Source organism: Octodon degus, unplaced genomic scaffold (genome assembly GCF_000260255.1).
Source record: "Octodon degus isolate 3935 unplaced genomic scaffold, OctDeg1.0 scaffold00096, whole genome shotgun sequence".
Classification (NCBI taxonomy): domain Eukaryota; kingdom Metazoa; phylum Chordata; class Mammalia; order Rodentia; family Octodontidae; genus Octodon; species Octodon degus.
The window spans coordinates 3,992,737-4,019,825 of record NW_004524672.1 but is presented as its reverse complement, the minus strand read 5'-3'; the positions used below and the strand labels follow the sequence as shown (position 1 = coordinate 4,019,825).

The window sequence follows — 27,089 nt, the reverse complement described above, 5'->3', positions numbered from 1 at the left end:
CACATGCCAGCCAGCCCCGCCCCCTGGTGGGCTGAGCTGGCCACACACACACACACACAAATAAATAAATAAATAAATAAATAAAAAATTAAAAAAAAACAAAACAAACATGTAGAACTACTTGAGGGAGTATTAGATAATAAAGACACACTATACATTTTTTTTTAGTACATTGTTAATAGCTCATAAAGCATTCCGGTTTGTTCTGGGTGCACCAATACAGTCACACAAGTTTTCCTGATGGGCTAGAAACTGATTATGAAGAAGAAGCATAAAGTCCATCCATTGTATCTTTATAGATTAATGGCAATAAAATTCAGTGTTCTTTATACACATAATATGGCTTTCTTTTCTTATGTATTCGGTACAGAGTTTCACAATGCATGTCAGACTCATAGTGATCCTCCTGTTCTTCAGCCTCCCCAGAGCTGGGACTTAAAATGGATCTTATTAATCACCTACAGAATTATTAAGTTATAATTTTATACCTAAAAAAGGTCTGTTGAACAAAAATTTAAATTAATATTCTATTAATACAGGGCTGGGGTTTAGCAGTCAAAGTGCCTGCCTAGTAAATGCAAGGACCTGAGTTTGATACATGGTACCACATGCTGTGCCGGCCCCAGAATCCTGGGTGTGCTGTGTCAGCCCTGAAACTGTGCGTGGCGGCACACGCATGTAATCCCAACACTGGGGAGGCTGAGAAAGGAGGATCACTATGAGTTTGAACTGCATAATGAGACCCTGTAACAAATACGTTAACTCAAATAGTTGCAACTTTCAAGAATTTGATTACCTTACAAATACTGCCTTATGGCTGTTAGTACTGTTATTGTTATTAGCATTACTTCATTACAAACTACTATTAGTTTACCTTCATTTAAGCAATCTGTTTTGGAGTTAGCCTATAAATTTTGTAATCAGTCTCTTTAAGATAAATATTATTTAATCTTTACTGATGTACACACCAGGAATCATGCATATCCTCGTATTTACTTTACAAGTTAACTAGTATTACTAAGGCGTACACAGCCATGCTTTCATTGCTGATGTGCTGCCTACACATTTATGATACTCTAATAAAATGTTAAGGATGTGTCTAAGCTTACACATTCTACAATGTATACCTCTAAATTGTTCCACTGTTCTCACTTGAGCTCCTTCAGAATGTGAGAATGTGCAGTTGGTGTGCCAAAGAGTACTTTCTGCACCTTCCCTTCTTTCCTCAGTGGGCCTCAGTAAAAAGGTTAAAATGTTCCAATTAATAGCTACATTCAACAACGTTAACATCCTAAAAGATCATTAAATTTTTTCCCCCTTTGGTTGTATGGGGGATTGAAATCAGGACCTTGCATTTGCCAGGCAGGCGCTTATGCCACTGAGCTATATCCCCAGCCACAAGATCGTTCATTTTTATATCTTTACTGATTACCTGAAAAAATTCAGCAGACATCTCCAAAAATGGAGCTTCAAAATCTTCTTCATAGACTGATCTTCCTTCAAGACCTAAAATCATTAACATTTGGCAAGCATTTCTTATTGCGCCTCTGTAAAACAGAAATTACTTGGTAAGTAAAAATTCATAAAAATATTCAAAGCATTTAATTTTTATTAAAGTGGTTTATATCCCAGAAGTGACTGATTTATATGTAGCATTAGAAATAAGAAAAATTCAATTATGATAGAGGGGCTGTGGGGAAAAAGGAATCCTTCTCCACTGCTGGTAGGGGTGCAGACTGGTGCAACCACTGTGGAAATCAGTGTGGAGATTTCTCCAAAAGCTAGGATTAGAGGTCCCATTTGACCCAGCTATTCCCCTTCTGGGTATCTTCCCAGAAGAATTAAAAACAACATACCACAGCGATATATGTGATGATACCCATGTTTACAGAAGCACAATTCGTCACAGCTTAATCTTGAAAACAACCCAAATGCCCATCAACTGAGGAATGGATAAAAAAGGTGGTAATTTTATACAGTGCAATACTGCCCAGACATAAAGAAGGATAACCTTGAGACTTTTATAGGTAAATGGATGCAACTTAGGACCATACTTGTAAGTGGAATAAATCAGATTCACTTGTGTATTAAAAGAGTAAATAAGGTCTAGAGTGTACAACAGAGTGTGAAATGGGACTGTTTAAAAGGAAAAACGAACCAGAAGTGGGAAGTGGAAGGAAAGGAAAAGGGAGAAGAATGCACGGTAGCTATACTATTAGTATTTTTTGGTTCACTGAAAGGAAAGGCTCGTGCTACTATCAATTGGGAGAATTTTTCATGCCCACATCTTGTTCTCTGAGTAACTACTTTGAAGATGATAATATGCAATGTATTAATTCTTGTTATTCTATTTTGTTATGAAATGGTTTAACCATTTTTCAATAAAATAAAAAAGAAAATGTAATTATCTTGACTACACAATATTTCAAGTTGTTCTTACCCTATCATGATAACGTTTTTTGAAGAATTTATGTTTAAGATAAGACAGCTGTGTATTTAGAGCAGGGAGGAGGGAAGGACACGGATAGGTAAGGCAGACTGCCCAGCAACAGTAAGTAGTAACACATGGCTGCTTGGAGGCCAGCTAAGTGTTTCGCTAAATGGCTTTTGGGCAGTCCTAATCAAGCAGCAAAGCTGAAACAGTACACATTTTCCAAATTTTAAGCTACCTGGTGCTCTGAAAAGTAGAGAAAGCAATCTTACTTGTGAAGCATTTTAACAGCAGCATTGTAAAATTGGTAAATTAAGAACAGAGACTTATGATCAGAAGGGAGGACAGCACTTCTCTTAGTCATTTTAGATAATGGCCAACATTCTTCTTCAAAACTATTAAGAATGAAGGTTAGACAAAAGTCGGTGGGCACAGTTGGATCCCCACATATGAGGGATCCAGAGGTGGAATTACTTTAGCTCAGAATTCTGTACTGGTCTGAGCAACTCAAAAGCTAAGACTAATGGTTTGCTTTGAAAAAGTATGTTAAACAAAACTTAGGATAAACTCCTCTAAAAATGAGTATGCTTCAATTTTAAGTAACTGATAAGTTTTTTATGAGTAACAAAGTGCTGGACAGTGAAGCATTTACTTTAATAAGAGTATGACAATGAATCAGTTCTTTTGTTTTTAGTAGTGAGAATCAAACTCAAGACCTCATGCTTGTAAGGCAGATGCTGTGCCACTGAGCTACATCCCCGCCTAATGAATTGGTTAAGACAAAACCATTGAAAATTCAAAACACAATAGTAAAAAGATAAATGATGTACCTGTCTACAACTTCTCCTTTCCGCTCTCTTGCAATCATATCCAACAGAGTTTGCCGAAGATGATCCCTAATACACCCATAACGTACAACTTGATCTCGAAAAATAATTAACCCCAAATTGTAGACATTCTCCACATTATTTTGTTGTACATATACACGGTCCTGCAGTTAAAACAAAATAAAATAACCCTAAATGCACATCTTACAAAAATAAAAATAATTATTGTGACTGCCAATAAAAATAATGCAAACAGTGGGTGTGGTGGTGCACATCTGTGACAGCAACTTCTAAGGGCAGGGCTTGGAGCAAGAGGATCGCAACTCTGTACAACCTAAAAAGAGCAGAAGGTGTAATCCAGGGGCACCAGGCCCCTGGCCAGGGTTTAGCTCCCAGTGCAATGATGATGACGACAACGACAGAAATGAAATTCCAAAAGTAGTTGTTTCTCATGTGAGAAACATTTTACACTACCATAAGTACTGTGAATTCTCCAAAATAATGGAGAAAGTATGGAATTCTCCAAAACTACTCAAATTATATAAAAATCCCTACATTCTACAGTAACTACTGATACAAATAATGATTACAAATGGTTGCTAATTTACCCTAACAAAGAAAAAAGGGTAAAAACCAAGCGCTACACCCAGCGAGAGACAAACAAGCAGAGAACAAAAGAAAAAGGCACATCACACCTGATTCTCAAAGCTGTATCAGGCCTCAGTGAGGTCTTTCTTAAATACTGTGTTTCAGGACTATTGCCTTTTAAGTAAAATGAAGAGCTGAATGAAATAGATCCATACTTAAATTGACTGTTACTGGTAAGTATCAAAAGCCCTAATGCACACATAAGAGAACAGCATTAAGTATCACACAATTAAGATACTTCTAGTTACTGTCACTTCAGTACATACTGGCAATCATCTTACTTTCAAGTTATTACCAAAATTACTTATATCTCACTTTAAAGAGCATAGATAATTCAGAATTTGTAGTCATAAATCTCATTCAGAAATGCAATTAATCCTGAAAATTCATATTTACACTAAAATACAACGAAACAAACAAGTATATTGCTTTTATTTATTTATTACTATTATTATTTTTTGGGGGGGCAGAACCGGGGATTAAACTCAGGCCCTTGCACTTGCCAGGGAAGCGCTTATTCCATTGAGCCATTTCCCCAGCCCCAGTATATTGCTTTTAATACAGAAAAGTCATGTTATTCCTTTCTGCTCTTAACAAAGACCCTTCTTGTCTGTCAAACCCTCTAACAACAGGACATTATTTTGTGTTTGTTTTCACATAAGTACTTTGAAAAGACAGCTCACAGTTTTCAGCATATTTCTGGAGGCATCTGTAATAAAAAAAAGTAGTTAACACAGTGCAAACAGTGATCTTTGAACCTCTGGAATAATGTAGTAGATATAAATTTGAAACAACACAACCAAGACCCCAAACTACAAGAGTAACAGAGATTTTTCCATACTAGCAACATACTGGGACATAATGATAATCTCCACATGACTTTAGATTCACTGCGTGCAGCCCAAACTCCATCCATTCCTGCAAGCTTCTCTCCATTCATACTTCTTACACAGCAGTAGGCACCTACTTGCAAAAAAAGCACTGTTCTTCTATTACCATCTCCAGTGCTATTTCTGCATGTGACATAATCTTACAAGCCCATGTTTTCAAATCTTGACATCAACTTCACTTAGTTCAAACTTCACTGATGATCTATCCTGTGCTCCTGGACTTTACACTTCCACCCTCGAGGTCCTGAACTTCAAATTCCCCCTTCACTGTATCCTTCCTTTCGATGCATCCTGCCACACACTGTCAGCTCCACACTCAAACTTTGATACTTTCATCCTATTAACTTACTTTTCTGTATAAAGCCAGCTATCTGCAATATAAACTGGCATAAATTAGAAAAGTCACAAGCACCCTTTTAATTATGAAGATAACTGCTGTTAAGTGAACTAGTTCATAAATTTGACTTTTACAGTAGTAGATATAAATACATGTGGTATACAAAACAATCCTCCAGGAGAATCCCTTTTATCTAATGTCATCAAAACTAGTATGAGGTTTTGTTAATCAAAGACACATGACAAAACAAAGTAACTACTCAACATACACAAACATGTGAATCTTAAACACTTTCAAATATGCAAATATTCATTTAGATGCCATTCCCAGAGCCTCATGTATGCCATAAGCAGGTAACCTACTCCTCAGCTCCTGTCCAATACTCCAGGTAATAAAATTTTTTTTCTTAATAAAAAGGAGTCCTGTGATTAGAGATCAACATCACCTTTCTTACATACACTCATACATAATAAACTGTCCAATATCAATGTTTCAGTTTCATTATGGTATATTATTAATTAAAATTTGTGATATTATTTGAATATAAAATTCTTCTAGATTTTACAATTTCTACTCCCGTATTTTAAACTGTCCACAATGTCTCAAAAGCATTTAATCTATTTTGCCAAAGAAAGAATTCTACTGCTTTTCACATCATTTTATCACTGTTGACAATATTAAACTATGCAGCAAGAACAATAACAGACATAAACATGTTTGAAAATAAACTTTCAGGAAGCACAAAGATCAGCTGGTATAAGCAGAACAGAGATGTATATACTACGAAATAGCCTAATAGCTGAGACAGAACATTTTATCTGCCAGGATGTTTTACAGCTCCAAACAAAAACACTGGTAATAATGGCAATTCTTTTTTTTTTTTTTTTGAGGTACCATGGATTGAACTCAGGACCCTGCCCTTGCCAGGCAAGAGCTTATTTTACTGAGCTATCTCCCTGACCCAGTGGCAAACTTTTTAACTTTTAACTACATTGCAATTAAAACTGTAAAGGGAGGAAAAGAAAAAATATATATACATATATGCACACACACACACACACACACACACACACACACACACACACACACACACAAAATTAGCAAGTTTAACCCATGTCAAGATAATAGTTTCTTTTTAAGGAAACCAAGTAGTACTCGTCATGGTGATGCATGCCTGTATTCCCAGCACTGAGGTGGCTGAGGCAAGAGGATAGCTGTGAGCTTGAGGCCAGCCTCAGCTACAAAATGAGTTCAAGGCCAGCCTGAACTGCAAATGATACCCTATCTCAAAAAAAAAAAAAAAAAAAAAAAAAAGGAGGCCCGAGATTTCCGGGGTGAGAAAAGAAAGAAAAAGGGGGGGGAGAATTGAAAAAAAAAAAAAAAAAAAAAAAAAATGACTTGGGCTAAGAGAACTGCCAAATAAGTTAGGCCCATGTCTGCCTGTCTTTGCCTTCTTCTATAAAAGGCATGACCCCTCCAATGATAAAATAAAATACATGCTATGTAATCTTTAGTGCGAATTAGTGTTACAATACATTGTTTCTTTTTATACTGCTTTACTACAATATAATCTATTTGCCATAAAGTTCACTCTTTAAAAGTAGTTTGGTAATTTATACTTGATATTCATGCTCATATTTCTATAACTGTGCAAATTCTGCTATAATTGAGTTTTAGAGTACTTCCATCATCTGCAGTCAATACCTACTCTCAGTAGTACCTCAGCCAATGTGTGAATTTTTCTGCTCCAAATTTCATGTAATTATCATGTAACATAAAACCTTTTGTGTTTGATTTCTTTCATTGGGCATAGTTTGTAAGGTTTATTAACACTGCAATATATACCAGCATCTTGTTCTTTTTAGAGCTGAGCTGATGGATATTTTTTTTCCATATTATGACTATTGTGGCTGTAAGTATGTGTGTACCACTGTTTTATAGATGTCTGCTTTTCTCTTTGTGGGTCCTAGGAGTGGAATTACTGGGTCACAGGGAAAATGCTAAGTTCTAAAGTAACTATGTCAGTTACAATAAAATTCTAAATATGAAAAATCACAATAATGATGAAAATGCTTGCTATCATTTTTGTATCTGGTAAAGATAACCTCTAAAATTTTAATGATTTTTATTAAAATTAATTCTCTGACCAAAAATTAATTGATGTCATACACAGCTTGATAAAACAACTTACAGACACTTCACAAGGAATATAACCATCTATGCCACCATGTTATTCTGGTTTCGAGAGAACTGCTTTGATGTAAGACTAACTTCCTATCCAAGAACAACCATAGGGCTGAAGAAAAAATTAAGAAGCCCTACTCATTTAAAAGCAATTAGAATTAGGCGGGTCTCAGTTAGCAAGGAAAGAAATGAGAGTCTGTTTTTCACTGTTACAAAAAAAGGGAGAAAAACTCCTTCCCCTGGCCCTACAAGGCTATGGATACTATTATTTCCACCATCTCAGCAAAGAGCTGTCTTTGCTCTTTTAATGCTGGATCAAAAGTTACATAGTTAACTAATCTACAAGAGCAAACTCAGCATGCCTGGAGGTGTTATAGTAATATGGTTCTTACAGAAGAAGCTAAACCTCTGCAAAGTTAAGAAGTACCTCTGTAAGGGGGTTAAACAGCTTTACTAACCAGAAATGGTATTAATGAATCAAAATGGAATAATTAAAGTAAAACAAATTTGAAAATGAAGTTGAAAAAAAGTAGCTCTTATTACTTAAGAAACTTAACTGGCAAAAAAAAGGTAAGTATTTTCAAATCATTATGTTACAGAAAACCAGCCTAAGACAAATGGGTTCTGGCTATGCAAAAGCACTAAGTGGTATACTAAAGAAAACAGGTAATTTGTAAATTCTTTCAGTATCAGTCATCCCTAGTGTTTCATTTTGAACAGTGTTTATTGGTAAGACTAGAGAAGCAAATTCTAAAACTAACCTTTGGGTCACATCCATCTCTGAAAACTGTAAAAATAAACATTCCACAGTACTTTGGCTCAATTATACAGTTTAAGGAAACTATTAAAAACATCTTCTTTGGGCTGGGGAGATAGCTTGGCAGTCTAAGCACCTGGTTGGCAAGTGCAATCACCCAGATTCAATCCCAGGTACCACAAGCTGTACCAGCCCCATGCTGAGCTAGCCACTGAAACTGGGCACTGTGGCGCACACCTGTAATCCCAGTGCAGGAAAGGGTGAGGCAAGAGTATCACTACGACTCTGAGCTGTGTAGTGAGACCCTTTACCAAATAAATAGATTTTTAAAAATGTCTGCTATAAAATGTAATACTTTTTCAATAAATTAACAAGCCAGGAGAGGTTGTGTCAGTACTCACTCATCTACACTTCCCTGGCTGGCCCCATTTGTGGATACTGGTAGCTATCTGGTTAGGCAAAACTAAAAATGTTGTAAATAGCTCTATTTCTCAAGGTAAGTTTCAAGGAGGTTATTCAAATTCTTACAATAGTATTTCCTCTTTCAATTTCTTGTCCACATAGTAAGCATTATTGGTAAGTGTCTTTACCTACTTTAACAGCACACCCGAAACAATAGATTTAATTACCACTAAAAGTATCTAATATTTATCCTGCTAGTAAACTATAAGCCCTGAAAAGTTTATCGCAACATTTCCTTTTTACAATTTAAAAAACAACAACAAAAGTTCATAAGTGAGTCTGCCAGAACAAGTTGGAACTTGCCTTACATAATAAGCTTAATCATAAGAGATCTTTTCTATCAACAATAAATTTTCAAATGGGTTTATTTTCAAGTCATGAAATATAAAGAATGTTTAACACAACGAAGATATAAAAGAAAAAGAAGAATACCAGAAAAAATTTATTTTAGAATTTATTTTTTGTATTAGGGAAGGGTCTAAAGGGTGGTCTAAAGGGTGTTCAGGGTCTCACTACTAGATCAGACTTGCAGTGATCTGCCTGTTTACAATCTCCCAAGAGCTGGGTATACAGGTGCGCGCCACCATGCTCAGTCTCAATTGTAGTCTCAGCACGCCCTGGGGGTCGAGATTGGCTCAGCAGGGCCCGGGATTGAACCCTGGCCCCTGAGCCTGCTTGCAGGCGCTTTAATCCACTGAGCTATTTGGCCAGCCCTAGAATTTTAATAGGAAAAAGTCTAATCAGATCGAAGTTAATAAATTACTTTAATATTTTCTACAATGCTACTGCCTGAGTACATTTTTAAAGCATTCCAGTTAGATATGAAATAGTAAATTGTACAGATGAATTAACATTCTTATTATTTTATAACTGATGAATGTAGGAGAAAAGCACAAAAACTTTCTGAGGACTCAGACATAACCTAATAGGCTCATAGTAGTAGTTTCTACCATGGTAAGATGAGTTTACAATCTCGCAAGACTAAAAACGTTTTTAATGAAAACATACTAGTTGTACAAAATTATATTTAAAAATGACTTGCACTTATTTTATGAACTACCTACTAAGGTATGAGACAAATCAAAACCTGAGCCATATTTCTGTAAATCTGTGTCAGTTGCATCAAATCCCTAAAATAAAAAAACATTTCCCTAACCCAAAATTTAATGACATAAGAGTAGAACAAAAAATAACCCTCTTGTCTCTGTCACATAATGAGTTTCATAAATATCTCTCAGTTTCCTTATCTGTAAATAACATGTACCTCTAAATGTTATTCCATATATTATTTACATTCAACTACCTTCTAAGAGCAACCATGAAATCTAGATAAAAACAAAAAGTTATTCTGTAATAGTAACTATTAAAAAAAAAAAAAAATCAAATGACCAGTACTGGCGAAGATAGAAAGTGGAGACCCTGTGCACTGTTAGCATAAATTAGGACATTTTTGCTGCTGGGAAAAGGAGTATCCTAATTCCTCAAAAAATTAAAAAACAAACAAAACAGAATTACCATATAATCCAGCTCCACTTTCACATATATGCCCAGTTAACAACTGAAAGCAGGTTTCTGGACAGGTTATACGTGTTTAGCTGTGTTCTCAGCTGCTAAAATAAGGAAATAACCCAGGGCACCACTGACAGGCAAAAAGTGTAAGCAATAAGGAAGAAAACTGACATACCATAACATGGATGAGCAATATGCTAAGGAAGTGACTCATAAAACAGTAACTAGTGCACAACTCCATTTGTAAGTTGCCCCCAGTGGTCAAATTCATAGACAGAAATTAGAATGGTGGTTGGCAGCAAACTGGGGGAAAGGAAAATGGGAAGTTATTTAATTAAGTACAGAATTTCAGCTTTGCAAATTGAAGAGTTCTAGATTGGACAGTGGCAATAGTTTCACAAAATGATGTGTTTAACAGCATTCAATCATACATTTAAAAGTGATCAAGGTGACAAATTTCATATGTACTTTATCAGAGTTTTTTAAAAACAATCCCAAATACCATGCTATTAAAAGCATTAAAGAACAACAAAGAAACCTGAGTATGCTGGCCAAGATTGTGGAGAAAAGACAAACACACTGCAAGAGCTCCACGCTTGCCTTCCTTCATTTCTCCTGGGTCATCTGCTATATTTGGAGGAAAGGAAAGAAAGAGGCAAAGCAAAAAAGTCACAGCACAGGTGGAGCTGACAGGGCTAACTACCAAGCACTAAGGATTCAGAGAAAATGATTCTAAAGAGGACAAAAACACAAGAAAAGAAATTCTGTAACAGTGTTTTGCAAGAATTATTTACTGACTCAAAAAAGTAAAAAACAAAACTAAATAGCAACACTGGGAAGTTAACAAATTTGAATAGACTACTAGTAGACTTAGAAAAGTTACGATTCAAGACACATACTATGGAAAGCAACCTGGTAAACCCTTAGGACTTTCACCTGAAGTCCCTGAAGACTTAACTCCTATGAGTGAAGGGTATGCCCTGGAAACACAGGTAACCCAAAAACAGGCCAACACTGCCACAGCCTAAAACCAGCCTAACTAGAATCATGGTGCCTGCCTGCTAGAACAAACGCAGATTTCTTTGGAGAATGATACTATCCAGCGCCCCACAGTTTCCTACATTACACAATGGCTATGTAATCCAAAATGACCAGCTTTGCCTCCCTCTTTTGCAAACGAAACAAAAAGTAAAAAACCCAGGTCAAACACCTGGAAACTTAAAAATCCTCAGGCAGTCAAAGTGTTTTAAGATTCTTAACACTATACAGAAACTCTTTTAAAAGGCTAATCATATGAAAGGATATTCATTATAACCTCTAAAGGAACTACAATAATAATAACAATAATGAACACAAATTACAAGCTAATTAGGAGGGGGTGGGCTAAGCAAACATCTATTATTCTAAAGGCAAAAAAAGCTAAAAACCCAATAAAGAATGAGACAAATACAAGAAAAGCAGAACGGTAACTTTAAACCCAAAGGTATCAATAATGTATTAAATGTAAATAAATCAAAGCTTCCACTTAAAAACAAAGACTGTCAAGAGGTTCAAAACTATGTAACTCTGGTACACATGACATATTTTATAAGTAAATAAAAGGATAAAGGTGGAAAGGATGAAAGAAACAGGCTATGCAAAAATACTGACAAAAGCTCCTATAGTAACACGGACAACATGGACCTGGAGGCAAGAAGCACTTAATACTGGAGACAAGAGTACTTCATAAAAATGAAGGCAATACAATAAGAAGATGAAACAATCCTAAAGTTTATATTCATTTCACTCGTTACACAACCTCACACTACATAAAAGGAAAATTAAATTCACAACCCTAAATTTAGTGGTTATCCACATTACTCAACAACTGAAAAGCAAAGATTTGATATATGTGGAAGATGTAAACATAACATAACAAAGCTGAGCAAACTGATACTTGTAACAATACTCCATCCTACAATCTGCGACAAAAAAGCGAAATTAAAACTACTTTTCAGATATCATCAACGAAGAAAATGCAAGGTCACAAGAATGTTTACCCTAAATAAAGAACTCAAAATACTAAGACTGGCAAAACATTATTTAAACATTGGGCAAAAGACATGCTCACTTTGTTATATATCAAAAAACTTTTCCAAAAATATTAATTTCAAAATTGGTGGTGGGCTAATGAATTATCAAGTGGACAGTGTAAATGCCATGGAACAGCTTCTGGTGTGTTTCTAAGTATTTCAGTAATGACAGTTTTAATTAACTTCTGATGACAAGTCTTAGCCACATTAGTGTTAGATTAAAACTCAACAAAGATACTATGAAGATTTTCATTATGCTTTCACAGTGTAAAACTAGTCCTAAGAGTCACTGTTCTCAAGGTATGTATGGGAAACCAGAACTATCCGCCGGAAAGCACCTCCATGTTACAAAATAGCTCAGTGAGAACTTGGAATAGGAACACAGCCATTTCGGAAGAACACAGCCATTTCGGAACACTGCTTCACATACAATATACATTCACTAAATGCTTGCTACATCACTTTATCTTCATAACAAAAAGGTACATGTTAGCTCAACTGTGGGTTCCTCATAAATTCTATTAAACAGAGCCAAATAATACAATCTTTCTGCACTAAGGTTGTATGCTATAGCAAAGAGGTGAGGACCACAAGCTTTGGAATGAAGAAAAGACTGATTCAATTCTCTACTCTGGCTATACAGGATAGAACAGCATAATCATAGTACCTTTATCTCTCTAATCTCAAATTCTTCGTCTTTCTAATCCAAATCTCTTCATCTATAAAAATGGGTATTGCAACACTCAACTTGAACATCAGGTATTTTAGAACATTAACCACTGTGACACAGTTATGTAATAAATACCTGTTGCTACTGAGAAAGTATTGTTACTTTTCAAATTTACTCAATAAAATTTTAATTCCATTACTAAACTATTTAAAAAGGCATTAGAGGACTAAATTCATTAATTCACTTTGAAAGTACTTAATATACTGCTTGGCACACACTAGGGACTCTGAAAATGTTATCTGCTATTTTAAGTAACAATACTGAATAGATTTGTAGTCAATCAATGCTACATGGGCCCCATCCCCCAAAGAGTTCAGATACAAATTGTGATCACCTTAACTAATCTATCCATATTTCCTGTTTCCTTCATTACTCCAGGTATTTACTTGCAGCATCAGAATAGTTTAAAGCTGCAGAGCTGAAAAGTTCTTAATTTAAAATAATCTAACTAGGGCCAGCATGATAGCTCAGCTGACTAGGTACCTGCTTAGGCAAGCACTGGGACGGGAGCATGGAGCCAGCCACTGACACCCAGCAAGGTGGCACACTCTTGTAATCCCAGCACTGGGGAGGCTGAAAACAGGAAGATCACTAAAACTCCAACCTTCACAGTGAGACCCTATAGCAAATACATTAACAACAACAAAAAATAATAAAATAAAATAAATTTAAAATAACATGATCTAACATATTCTTAACCAGATCCAACAGGTACCCAGAAACCACCCTTAAAACTGCAAAGTACATGCTGTGTGGTACACAGACACACATCTACTTCTAGGACAGGGTCCAGGAATTGACCGTTCACCAAGGGATCTACAACTCCCGAAATGTTAAGAAGCAGAGTCCTTACTCAGTGAATTTACTTTTACCGGGAAACAAGTTAATTTGCTAGAGTCATTTAACCAGAAAGGTTAAATGACTCTAGCAAATTAATGCCAAAGTATGAACTAAAGCCAAGAGTCTCAATTCATCATTAAGTAGTTTTTTTTTTTCACTATTCCAAATTTCTCAAACATACTGTTAGCAAACAACTCACTTTGTATATTGAAGTTTCATTCCATTTACTCCATCATGAAATATACATTCTATTCCTGACTATACCAATGTAAACAAGGTAAATACTAAGTACTTGTCACCCTAACCTAAGCTATGGTCCGCTAAATCACAGCATATACTTATATACACAAAAGTTCACTTGACAGTGATCAAGGTATTTATGATTCTGTTGCCTGGCAAGCACAGGGTCCTAAGTTCAATCCCCGTACCGCAAAAAAAAAAAAAAAGAAAGAAAAAGAAAAAGGTTATTTATGATTCTATTATTTGAAACAAATTGAAAAATATTAATAACCTCAAAGAGTAAAATAATTATGCATTAAAAACAATAAAACAAAACAGAACTCCCAAGCAAAACAAGAGCTGAGACAGAAGGCAAGGAAGGAACTCTTAATTATCATGCATATTCTCATTTGGGGGGGCCTGGGGGTGTTGAGACAGCGTCTCACTACGGAGCCCGGGCTGGCCTTCAAGTCACTATGGATTCTAGGATGGTCCTGGACTCAAGGTGGCCCTCCTGCCTCCACTCCCAAGTGCTGGGATTACAGATGTGCAGCACCACACCTGTCAGACAAATTTCTAACCTTTAGAAAGTATTTGTAAGAATATCCTGGCTTTACATGAAGGCTTAGTACTTAGCTCTGACCTATCTATAAAGAGAGGCCATGGTCTTGGCTACTGTCACAGATATAACAGAGCAGAAATTGGGAAGCCCCTCCCACCCCCTAAAGTGAACCTTCTTGGAAAAGTAGATTTGATAAAAATGGTGAACAAGAATGAAGCACCCAAGTCAATGGGTTGTGTGTGCTTCTAAAATGTTATTTTGAAAGCAGGGAAGCTGCTAGGGAAGACTTTTTAATCCAACCATACTGCTCCAGAATATGGCTATTTGTATGCTTCTCTAAATGTATAATGAGGTTATAAGGGAATGATTTTTGGAATTAAAAGCAGCAACACCTGCAGGAGAAAATAGGGAATCACAAATTCTATCATCTTGTTCTTATCCCCTCTTCTGACCTTGAGAGAACACAAATCCTCCTTGGTAGCTTCAGCAAACAGCTTACAATGTCTTCTTTTTTATTTTCAGTTCTGCTCCTTGCTATTATATAGTACGTCTGGTAACTAAAACCTTCATAATAAGCAATCTCACGCACTCTTTCCAGATGTCTTAATTTTCATCTCTAATTCTATTAATACTCCCTTCAACCACATACTGACATGAGCAAGCCCAGAAACTCAAAAACTCCAAGTAACTTCTGCACTGTTCATCATCTTTCCCCCCACTTTCACTTAAGTACATTTCAATGAAACTGTTCCTTGTTTTCAATGGATTTTTATTATTTCTATTTCTTCGGGCCATATGATTCACGGTTTTTTAAACACCATGAACCCATGACCAACTGTTCCAACTATTGCTATTATTGTAGAATCTCTTGCCCACCTTCGATATGGAAAATTCTATCACAAAGTTTTGAACAGTAAATCCTGAGGCGGCTAATATCTTTTTAAAAGATTTTTTATTTTATTTTTATTTTACATTCTGATGACATGATACAATATACAAAAATCTGTGCTAATGCATCTAAACTACACAAACTCACAAGTACAGGCCATCCATTTATTTATACCTAGTTGACTAAGTAGAGAGCAGCTCCAAAGTTTTCATTACTTTTCTACTGTTTCTGATAGAAAGAAAATCACTTCAGTGGCTTATTTACTCTTATAGTTCTAGAGTTTAAAAACTAACATCTGGTTTTCATTGGGCTTAGTCAATGTGCTAGTAGAGCTGGTTCTTTCTGGGGGGTCTGAGGGACAAATACTTCCTCTCCTTCTGTTTCTGGTGACACCTGTGTTCTTGGTGAGAGGTTCTTTTTTTTTTTTTTTTTTTTTTAAATTCCTCCAGCGTACCTTTTGTGAGGCTCAATGTGATACCAGGATTAGGAGAATGCTTGGGGACTGTCTCATCTAATGATCCTTAAACACATCTGAAAGTTCCCAGGTTGCAGAGATTATTCGTAAGACACAATTGGGGAAGGTGTTTTTCAATTTACCACGATCTGCAAACTTGCAACAATTCACATTTCTGTCAGCCTGAACAGTCTCTATGTTTTAAAGTAAACTAAGCTTCACAAGAGTTTCTCAGTTTGTCTCCTCTCCACAGAACAGTTGTTACACATCATTTCACTTCTTTCCATTCTTGACTTTCCAAATAGCTCAAAGTCAGTGACCATTTTACTGGGTTACTCCCTTCCCATGCCTATGTATTTAGTCCCTTTAATTTTCTTTAGGGATAAACTGTAATACACAACTCTCCCTTTGTTGTCTATGAAAATATTTTTTGTAAATAAAGACATTCAAATAGACCAAAAAATGTACCTTTGAAAGTTACCTTAAAGTTCTATGTAGACAATACCTTTATTAATCTTCTATTAACCTGGTATACAAAGATAGGAAATTATTTTCCATTTCTTTGACATTACAAAACCTATAGAATACTATCCATAAGTTTAATTCTCATGCTATAATACTCATTTTCATATTTTTAGGAAAAGAAATATACCAAATATAACAAGTATATGTGGATTATATCAGTAACTAAAGTTCTTAAACTTTCTCTACAAAAAAAAATGAAGTCTTTTGAATATTAAAACCTAAATTCTGAGCATACAATCCTTTAATGAACAACGAATTGTTATTTTTATTATTTTTTTAATGTATTTAGTACAGGGTCTACAAGGTCTCATTACACAGATCAGACTCATAGTGATCCTTCTGTTTCAGCCTCCCAAGCACCAGGATTACAGGCCCGTGCCACCACGCCCAGTCTCAGTCACCCAACGCATCCTGGGGGCAGGGCCGACAAGGCATTCCCAGCATGAGCCCAGTCCCTGCATCTGCCTAAAACAATGAATTTTTAAAAACAAACCGAAGATTACAAACTGACGTCTCCAGGGTCCAAACAGGCAATACAAGTCTCAAACATTAGGAGGGGGTGGAGCTACAGAAATTAGAGGCTGCATGTTCCATGCACACTTTTCTTTTTGAAACCCATGAATCTGCCAACAACGAACTCTGACCAATGCCAGTTTCCAGGTAACCAGTTTCCAGTAGATGCGTCCCCCGGCATCTACACAGTGAGGCGCATGCATAACATTTTAGACACAGGCACCTCCTTGTTAAGAGTACTGAGTAGGTGGTTAGGTGGCTAGACAGTGAAACTTCTCTTGTCCCTCTCGGAGCATGAGACTTAGAAGTCCAACAGAGGCAGGAATTACAGAAGAAACTTTCACAGATTCCATGTAAGTATAATCAATACACCTGAATCAAGGATGAGACAAAAAAAACTTTGAAGAAAATAAAGAATTTAACAGGAAAAAAAGTGGAGTTAAAAGCATTTATCTTGACGAGACTGATTACGGAGGTCCACACAATACATTAAAAACCATTTTGTACACTTTATTTCATTACAATGCATATAAACTACCTATTATCTTAATTTTATAATGTACTATTAGGTGTTTTCTGGTTTTAATTGTTCCATCTTTGTAGTACTGGTGATCCAACTCAAGGCCTTTGTACTGAGTATGCATCTCTAGTCTTTCCCAGTTTTATATTCTGAGACAGAGTCTCTCACTAAGTTGCCCAGACTGGTCTCCAAAGGGATCCTCTTACCCTAACCACCTGAACAGGCAGCATTACAGACATGTGCCACCAAGCCCAGAACAAAGGTATTTTAACTAAGTCCAGAATACTACATATTAAAAAAAAGCAAAATCACAGAATGAAGGATATGAAAATAAGAAAAATTTGTGGAATGAAGATACCTTATCATGCTATCTTTCTCAATCTAAAATACCATAGTAAATATTTTGAAGAGAGTATGTACTGCCCATTAAATAACATACCATAAAATACCCACATTAACTTACTCAAGGAATACTGAAGAGCCTACATGGCACATGGAACTGTTCTAGATACAAAAAAACAGTTGTTACACAGACACTGCACCCATCCTCAGTTCTGTCTATTAAAAAGTTTATCTTCTATTCATGGTTTTGCTTTCTGTAACGTTACTTTGGCTAGCTGTGGTCTGAATATAATAAATGGAGAATTTTATAAATTAATCTTTAAGTTTAAAACTGTGTACTCTACAACCACTCTATTCATTTGTAGGAAAATGGATACACTCTGAGACCACACTGTTAGGTAAAATAGACAAGCTTAAACACTGCATTTCTCCTATACGAGCAACCAAAACTATGTATGACTTAAAGAGCAAAATAAAAAAAGACAGGAAACAGGGAGGCAGACTTTGAGGATATAGAAAGGGTCTAGGGGGACACAGGAAGAAGGGGAGGAAAAGGCAAAGAAAAAGAATTAAAATATATGCACGTACCAATTTCTCATCATAAATGTATTCATTATAAATCACAAATATACTAAAAGTAAAATGAAATAAAATTGTACGCTGTTCTGGGTAACTAGATAAAACCTTACAGCCCCACTCTGACACGTCTGACCTGAACCCACCCTTTGCCAGCATTTCCAGCCTGCATTTGCTACCTGTCTCCATTATTCCTAGCTGTCTATTAACAGAGAGACATGACACCACTGCAGTGTTTCTATTCAAGAAGCCCTTACTCTCCCTAACAAAGCTACCACACTACAACAGGAGTGCTGGGCAGGGCCCTACTCTATGACACTGAGTGCCATTAAGAATAGTACTAGGAGGGCTGGCCAAATAGCTTGACAGATCTGCACAGGGGCCAGGAGTTTGATCCCCAGGCCTGCCATGCCAGCCCCACCCCCAGGGCATGCTGAGACTGCAATTGAGACTGGGCGTGGTGGTGCACCTGTAAGCCCAGCTCTTGGGAGGCTGTAAACAGGCAGATCACTACAAATCCGATCTAGTAATGAGACCCTGAACACCCTGTAGACCTTTCCCTAAAATACAAAAAAAAAAAAAAAAAAGGAAGAAAAGAATAGTACTAGGTATAAGGACAGCAACTACAGACAGGGAGGAGTACATGACAAACTTAAGGCTAAGAATGCTTCCTTTACGTAACTTGCTCTTATTCTTGAAGACAGAAGATAACGTGACAGTTCCAAGATGAATGGTAAGGATTCAAAGCAGAGCAGTAAAATGATTTATGCTTTAAGACAGTAACTCTAGGGGATACAGGGAAAACAGAACAGAGAAGAGCCCAATGAATGTTTTTAAGACCATTTGTACTGAAAATGCCAAGAAAAAAATGAGTAGAACGGTCTTTGCTAACAAACAGGAAGGCAAGGAAATCCCAGATTCTAGCAATAGATGAGAGAAAAGGAACTGACAAAAATAATTCTTACGTTTCTGGAATGAACACTTGGAATGCTGTGATTATGAGCTTACTTGGAGGTGTCAAGTTCAAGTGCCTTGCAGACAAGGAAGGGAGCTATGCAACTGACAGATGAAACTGAATGTGCACCTCATAGTGAGACCACAGACACAACTTGGGAAGCATCTGCAGACAGGCTCAGAGCTACGGAAGTGCACCATGAGAGTACAGGGTGGGACTAAATCCAAAGAAGGCCTCCACTTAAGGAGCGAAAAAAGAGGAACAGAGCAGAAGTGGCAGGGAGTACAGAGCACTTTGTCATGGCTACCAAGGGTCAAACAGGTCAGGAGAAAGTATAGTGAACTGTGCCAAATGCGGATGAAAGAAAAAAACCATCAACAATAACACCTGCTGTTATTTAGGGATGTACAGAATCTATGGGGATCCTAATCACCATGGATTAACAGGATAATTAAGGTAGACAGTTAATTGGACCACACTCAGAACAAATGAAAAACTTTACAAAAAAGATGGCAGTCTAGGCATTTTGTTATGAGTGACTGACAGGTGAGAGACGTTGAGCGACAACAGGCATCCATCAGAAATGTAAGTGATTTTATTCTCAGGATATGAGTGGTTTGACCATCCAAAGCCAATGAATACAATCCAGTAAAAAAGACAGAACCCCCAAATATTTAAGGTTCTAGACAACACAAAAGGAGATATAACCCAGAGCACAGGTGGAGAACTAGCCTTTCCCAGAAGAGAACACAAAGTAGAAATAAAATCACAAAAGGAGAAAATGCAGGTAAAGTTGTAGATCTGGTGGCAAAAGACAGTTCCTACTTCATGTTTTCTTGGAGAGGAAGAAAGCAAGATCATTTACCAAGTAAGAGGTAGGGGTCTGAAAAGATATAACTATGGAACTGAACTATCCTGTGTGAGGAGTCCTCCAGCAAAGGTACAGGAATGCCAAGTCACCTGGGTGATCCAGTCTGGTATACATACCAGGTGGGTTTGATAAACAGGACCAGGCAAGAAAGTGTAACAATAGTTAATTATTACTAAACTTGTTTCTGTGGGACAATTCCTATACGTGCTTTACAGGAATGGTTCCTGTAAGCCTCATCATCATCCTACTTAATGGTATTACTATTTTCATTTTATAATAAGAAAATATGAAATGAGATTTCTTGATCATAGTGGTAGAGCCAGAGCTCAAGATTTAAAAACTAGAAAAACTGAAACAAGATTTTCTTTTTAAATGAGTGTGTAGATAAAAATTAAGACTCGATAGAGATGGATTACATGGTTTTTCTCTTAGCATTACACACTTAGCATAGACTTTTAAAAACTACCAAATCAAAAATTTAAAGAGAATATTACCAAGTCAACTTATTTCACATTATAGTATATGCTAGACATTATGATACATGATTTCACATATCACATTTTTACTCTCAAAATGAGAACATAGTGAATCTATAACCTGACAAGGAAAAATGACACTGAGAAAAAGCAGAGTAATCTGTTACACCTTTTATTACCTTTCTGAAAAATTAAGTAGCCTCTCCTTGATCCTCTTGCCACTAAGGCCTTGCAAAACCAGGCCAGAAAGGCTTGAATGAATTCACTCAGAACAAAAAAACCTTATAGCTATTTGTTCTCATTGGAAATTCTATCCTAATTTTGCTTTTGTCTATTAAGTAAAAGAAATTAGGACAAGCTCTCACACTTCACTGAAGCTGAAAGTCAAAACTAAAAACTGAAGAGAGTAAAGTCATAGAAGAAAACCAGTGTCTAATCCCAATCATTAAACTTAATTCTTCAATGATGCAATAATTAAAAGGAATTTAGATTCATTTTATAATTACATAATTTTTTAAAAAATTAAGAATTTAGGGCCAGCCATATAGGCGGATTAAAGAGCCTGCTTAGGTAGACACAGGGGCCTTGGGTTCAATCCTGGGTGTGCTGTGCTGGCCCCATCCCCTTGGCATGCTGAGAAGGTGATTGAGACTGTGGTGTGGTGGTGTGCACCTGTAATCCCAGCGCTTGGGAGACTGAAAACAGGAGAATCACTATGAGTTCCATCTGTGTAGTGAGACCCTGTACTAAATACATTAAAAAAAAAAAAAAAAGCAATCTCCCTGAAAGTTGCTGAACAACTTAAATCAAGCCCTTATTTTCTAAACTGTCATGCTTACTGGGATCTTTCTCCTGAGTGACAAAATGAAAACAGCTCTAGTAGGTAAAAAATAGCATACATCTTGAAGAAGCCACTAGCCTTACACAAGACCAGGTACAATGATGCACTGCAAAAATGTACTAGTAGGAGAGCTGGATGCCAGATATTTATAATTATTAGAAAAATAATAATTAAGATTTATAAGCCACTGAAGACAGAACACAGAAATTAGAAACTTGTAAGAGAATGCTCAGCTTTCACTTCTTGTGTTTGTCATTTTAATTACCTTTAAGAGATGGTAAGAAGATCTTTAAAAAACATCATGGGTTTTTTTGTTTTGTTTTGTTTTGTTTTGTTTTGTTTTTTTGGTGGAAACGGGGATTGAACTCAGGCCCTTGTGCTTGCCAGGCAAGTGTTTATTCTACTGAGCTATCTCCCTGGCCCCAAACATCTTGTTTTTTAAAGAACAAGGAGTAAATATTAAAAAATAAATAAATAAGTCATTCTCTTTAATTTTTCCATCCTAATCATTCTATAATTATGTGAACAAGAGTTTTACTTCCATAGGCTAAGACTGGACCTTAACAAGAGAGGCTTGGAAGAAAGAGATGTATTTATGTATGTAAGCTGGATGGTTTAAGACAACTGCACTGTGAATTTCTGCTTGTCTATGGAAAAGAGCACTTAATGCTTAATTTGTTTTGTCTCCTCTTTTCAATTCTTTGATCTTTTTTTTTTTAAAATTCTTTGATCTTTTTCTCTTAATTTCTTATATATTTTTCTTTCTTCCAATTTGCATGCATATACCTGGTAATACGAAAAACTAGTTGGAAGACAACACTATGCATTACAACAAATATTGTGAAATTCATATCATGTTAAGTGAAGTTATGTATCACTTGTAATTTTTCTGTTTTAATAATAAAAAAAGACTGGTAATAGAGGAAATACTATTGAAGACACAAAAATAAAAGCAGCATTTCACACTCAGATGTGTCATATAACTAAATTTGACAGCCTTTGTTTTTAAGTGCTTAATTTCTTAAAGAAATGAAAACTACAAAAAAACCCTCCACTTACCATGTACATTAGTATGTCTCTAATCATGACCATAGCTGTCTGATGATCATTCCAAGCTTGATTTAGTGTTTGAAGAAAGTTGTTATTCAATGAATTTAGTACATCTTCTCTCACCTATTAACAGAACAGTTCATTAGTTTGTTTACACATAAAATATATATACATGCATACATATCTGTTCAGTAAAAAGAATCCTTAATTTTAAATCGAACAAGTATGTTACAGGCCAGTAGAAACTGTTTCAGCTATAACCTATATACACAGACGAATCAAATGTGCATGTAGAGTCCAGATTTCTTTCTTGACTTTTAGAATTATAAAGCCACCTACTGGGCATTACTAAACCCTCCAATCACCTAACATTATGTTTAGCATAAAATCCTAGATTCTTATACTTAACTTCATAGCCCTATAACCTACCCTAAGCTTCTGCTTCAACAGAGCTTCCTACTTTCCTCTTCTCCTGTCTCCAAATAATACCACCTAAACTAATTCTAGCTCCTTGATGCACTGTGACTTTGAACAAATTATTAAATCTCTGGGCCACAGTTTTCTTACATGTGAAATAGTATCATTTTTGTAGGAATGCACACTAGTAGTGCACATAAGACAATGCCTAGCACTTGAAAACCACTCAATGAACATGAACTACAAATACTTGTGCTATGCCATATCTCCTTCTCAATTTGTAGTGCTTTCTTCCTCACTCTGTTTTATTCAAATTTCATCTCTACAGTGGTCTTTTGCTGACCACTGTATTACAATAAACTCTCTACTTCTTTACCCTATGCCAACTGTAAATGCCTCTATGTGGCAGCATTTTTATCTTTTCCGTATGTTCCTCCCACTCAAATCATGCCTACTGTACTGAAGGCCATTTCTTTCACCCCAATCTTCTGATAGTGTGATTCACTTTGGTAAGGACTTTCAGGACACCTGCTTTTGTACACAAAATACTCTTGAGTATGAAATTCCCTACTAATAATCCAGTACTAATAAAAGACTACTCAAACTTCAAGAATTCCTTTCCACAACCCACAAGCTGAATTACCCTCTTCTTTAACAAAGAGGCTACTTACTTAGTACTGAACATTCCTATCAGCCCAATGGAAAGACTAGCTGCCTTAACAGCAGAATCCAGACATTGGTTTTACTTTTATGAAGCAGTCCTTAAGTTCCCCTAAGCCTTCCCCAAGTTCCAAACATTTCAGTTGAGCCTCTGTGTCCATGAGTTCTACAACCAGATTTAACTATGCAGTGAAAATATCTGGTGAACAAGATGTGTCTGTATCGAGCCATGTACAGATCTTCAATCATTCTCACTATTCCCCCAAATAATGGAACAGCTATTTACATTGTTTTAGATAAGTCATTTGGAGATGACTCAAAGTATACAGAAGATATAAAGTACATACAAATATACCATTTTACACAGAGAACAGAGCATCCACAGATTATGGTACCCACAGGGTCTTGGAGTGAAGGGACAGATACTATACTATATCGCCAACCTCTCCAGTTACTCAAATCCAACCATGGCCAAGCTCAACTCTCAATAACTCCAGTCTGAAGAGACACCATGTTATCTCCATTCTTTATGACAATCTGTACTAATTGTTAAACCTTCCTAGGTTAGGGAGAATCTGAAGTCACTAGGCTTTCTGGAAAATATGAACTATTTCAAATGTGTACTGAGATACACACATAACTAAACATCTGACTTATAAATTCATGTGAATAAAATGCCCTTTCAGCGGAGATAAAGAATGAGCAGTGGTTAGAAGTGTCAAAGATCTGAAGAACATATACTTCCTTATGAGAAAATTAAAACTGAAAAAGCCACACCTAATTTTTTTCTTACATGTTAGAGTAAAAGGTCACTAGATTTTATTGATGAAATAATATACCTAATAGTAAATGTATGGTATAAAAACCATTATACTTCCTAGGTTGAAATACTACACATTTATGTAATCTTTTGTTCAGAAGAATAACCTAAGCTCTCTGTAACTTAATACATATTACATCATAAATATTTAATTATATTAAAAATGATGAACATCCATTCTGCACAGCTGACAGTACTGTGTTAAATACTTATATGCAAATAGATAATTAGTTTCAAATTATTAACTATGGGAATTGTATGATGTAAATCATATATTTAGCTAAAACTAAAAGACAGTAAGTTAAAAATGCGTCTTTTTACAAAATTCTTCTCCAAGCTTCAGACTTTCAGTGAATCAGTAAAGTTTGAGCAACAATTAAATTTTTTTAACATTTTTTTTCAATAATTTTATTGAGAAACAAACAGCAATGAGACAGTCTCAAACCAAATTGGTAAGACAGCTTCAATAATTAACACATTGCATACATTCTTCCTAATGGTTAATTGCTATACAAGATGCGGACATGATATCCTATTTACAAACACCATTAGAACAAATCCCTGTATTTATTGAGAGAATGTAACTATATATCTATCCTAACCACTTTGAATACACAGATACAAAATGGACATTCATCTGTATCCCCTTTTCTTGTTAAGTTCCATTATTTGAATATTATAGGTGTGAGTAATTAAATTAAAATTGTAACAAGGCTAGAGAAAACAGTACATACAAAATAAAGCTATTATTCCAAACAGCTAGTCAAGTAGTGATTGTTAAGGATGTAAGTAAACCTGTGTATAACTGTTAAAAAATCAGGCTGAATGTAAATTGTATTAAAATCATTCTGATTCTGGAACATGTTTCCAATCACGAAATGATTTCCAAAAGCACTTGGCACATTTGCAAAATGAATGAAAAACTAATCAATTAAATAAAAAATTAATATTATGAAACTCATTTTCTAACATCACTGATTATATACTTTAGAATGAAATATATCAAGTATCTGGGGTAGTATTTATAATTTATACATGCCTTTCAGCAAAATAAAAATGAGATCAACTAGCAGGCATTATAAATGATTATATTACTTGTACCATACTTCAAAATTATCCTGATAATTCACTAATAATTAGAAAATAAGTATTATCCAGGGTGAATTTTGAATTTAATTTTTAATGTGCATATACATACAAACATGTGAGTAAAAACAAAATAAAAGCCTTATATACACTTGTTGCAATGTCTTGTTAGTGATCAAGAGGACTGTGCAAAAAATTCCTTTAACATTACCACAGAAAAATGAGTACTTTTTCAAACATACAGAGTGTAACAGCAAGAATAACATGAAACTTAAACCTTGATAAAGATTAAAATGTGCTATGTAAAAGATGTTCAGTTGGCATGTAAAATATAAATTTAAAAAATTAACCTTATTTTTAAAAAATATCACCAAAAAGCACTGAAAAGGTGACACAACAGGTGTATGTAGGGGGTAATATATTGTTAATATCATCCTCTAATAAAATCACTGTTACTTTTTGGACCAGCAATGCAAAGGGTAAACCCTACCACAGAAGTGGGACCAGAACCAAATGAGCCTACAGATTAAATGCTATTTGCATTATTACTATTATGAAAGAAAATATAATAAGGCTGTGAACACGAAGAGTTGTAATTTGAAGGTGGAGACAAGTTGAAACATGAAAAAAGTGACAATGCCAAAAAACTAGAATGAAAGGAAATGAGCAGCCAAGAACTGGTGGCTATGCACAGCCTTGCAAAAGAGGTAGCATCTGATGATGGGTCGTGCTGTAGTGAATCACAATCATGTGAGCCTTTAAAAATAGATTTTAGCCAAAACTGGAAGACAAGTTATAGGCTAACAGAAAACACTTGCAAAAGACATACCTGATAGGGTACTATTATCCAAAATATTCTTAAAATTAATGAAAAGCCAAACTGTCAATATACATTTGTCTCAACCCACAAATGGGTTCACAGCAAAAGTTAAGTGAACTCTGAACTCTAAGTGGCAACAGTATGTCCACGTAGGTGTACTGACTGTACATGCCACAAACACATAAATTGTGTGTATGTGTGTGTGTAGCCTCTGTACATTCTCTATTCAGTTTTGATGTAAATATAAAACTGATCTGAAAGAGTCTACTTGGGGCCACACAAAATGCAAAGATAATCTTTGTGTGTTAAAAAAAGGCCATTTAAGGTCATTAAGGCAAATGCAGTCTGACATCCACGTCCTGTAGTGAATCATAATCGCATGATAAAAGAGCTACAGGTGCCATTTCCAGTCCTTCTCTTTTTATAGGTTCTTCAACATAAGTATTTTTGAACTGTTTTAGTAGTATTTATGTAATTCTAAATGCTGATTTTTGTTAAACCACTGATTAAACCCTAACACTAACCTTTGCTTTAGAAGGATAATATCTAGTCATACCATATTTCCAAAGAACCATAATAAAGGAAATGTTTACATTATAACGTATCATCTGAGAATGATAAGCAATTTCCAACCTAGCTTGAAAAACATAATTTATAAAATAAAACAACTGGGCCAGAGATATAGCTCAGGGGCGCAAGCACCTGCCTGGCAAGGGCAAGGTCCAGAGTTCAATCCCTGGTACCACAAAACAAAAAACAACAATAAAATAAAAACAACTGTTTTATAGACACTTGAAAAAGGAAAA

General features: G+C 35.7%; 1 protein-coding gene across 2 annotated transcripts in view; it reads right to left on the bottom strand.

Moving 5' to 3' along the window:
* The window catches only part of Cul3 (cullin 3), a 65,422-nt gene that overhangs the window by 26,443 nt on the left and 11,890 nt on the right, over positions 1 to 27,089 (bottom strand). For both annotated transcript variants that reach the window (XM_023723046.1, XM_023723045.1), the window contains exons 2-4: positions 22,490 to 22,603; positions 3,262 to 3,422; positions 1,433 to 1,547 (exon numbers count right to left, since the gene is read on the bottom strand). In XM_023723046.1, the coding sequence (XP_023578814.1) occupies positions 1,433 to 1,547; positions 3,262 to 3,422; positions 22,490 to 22,603 (390 nt within the window). The remainder of the gene's footprint in view (positions 1 to 1,432; positions 1,548 to 3,261; positions 3,423 to 22,489; positions 22,604 to 27,089) is intronic.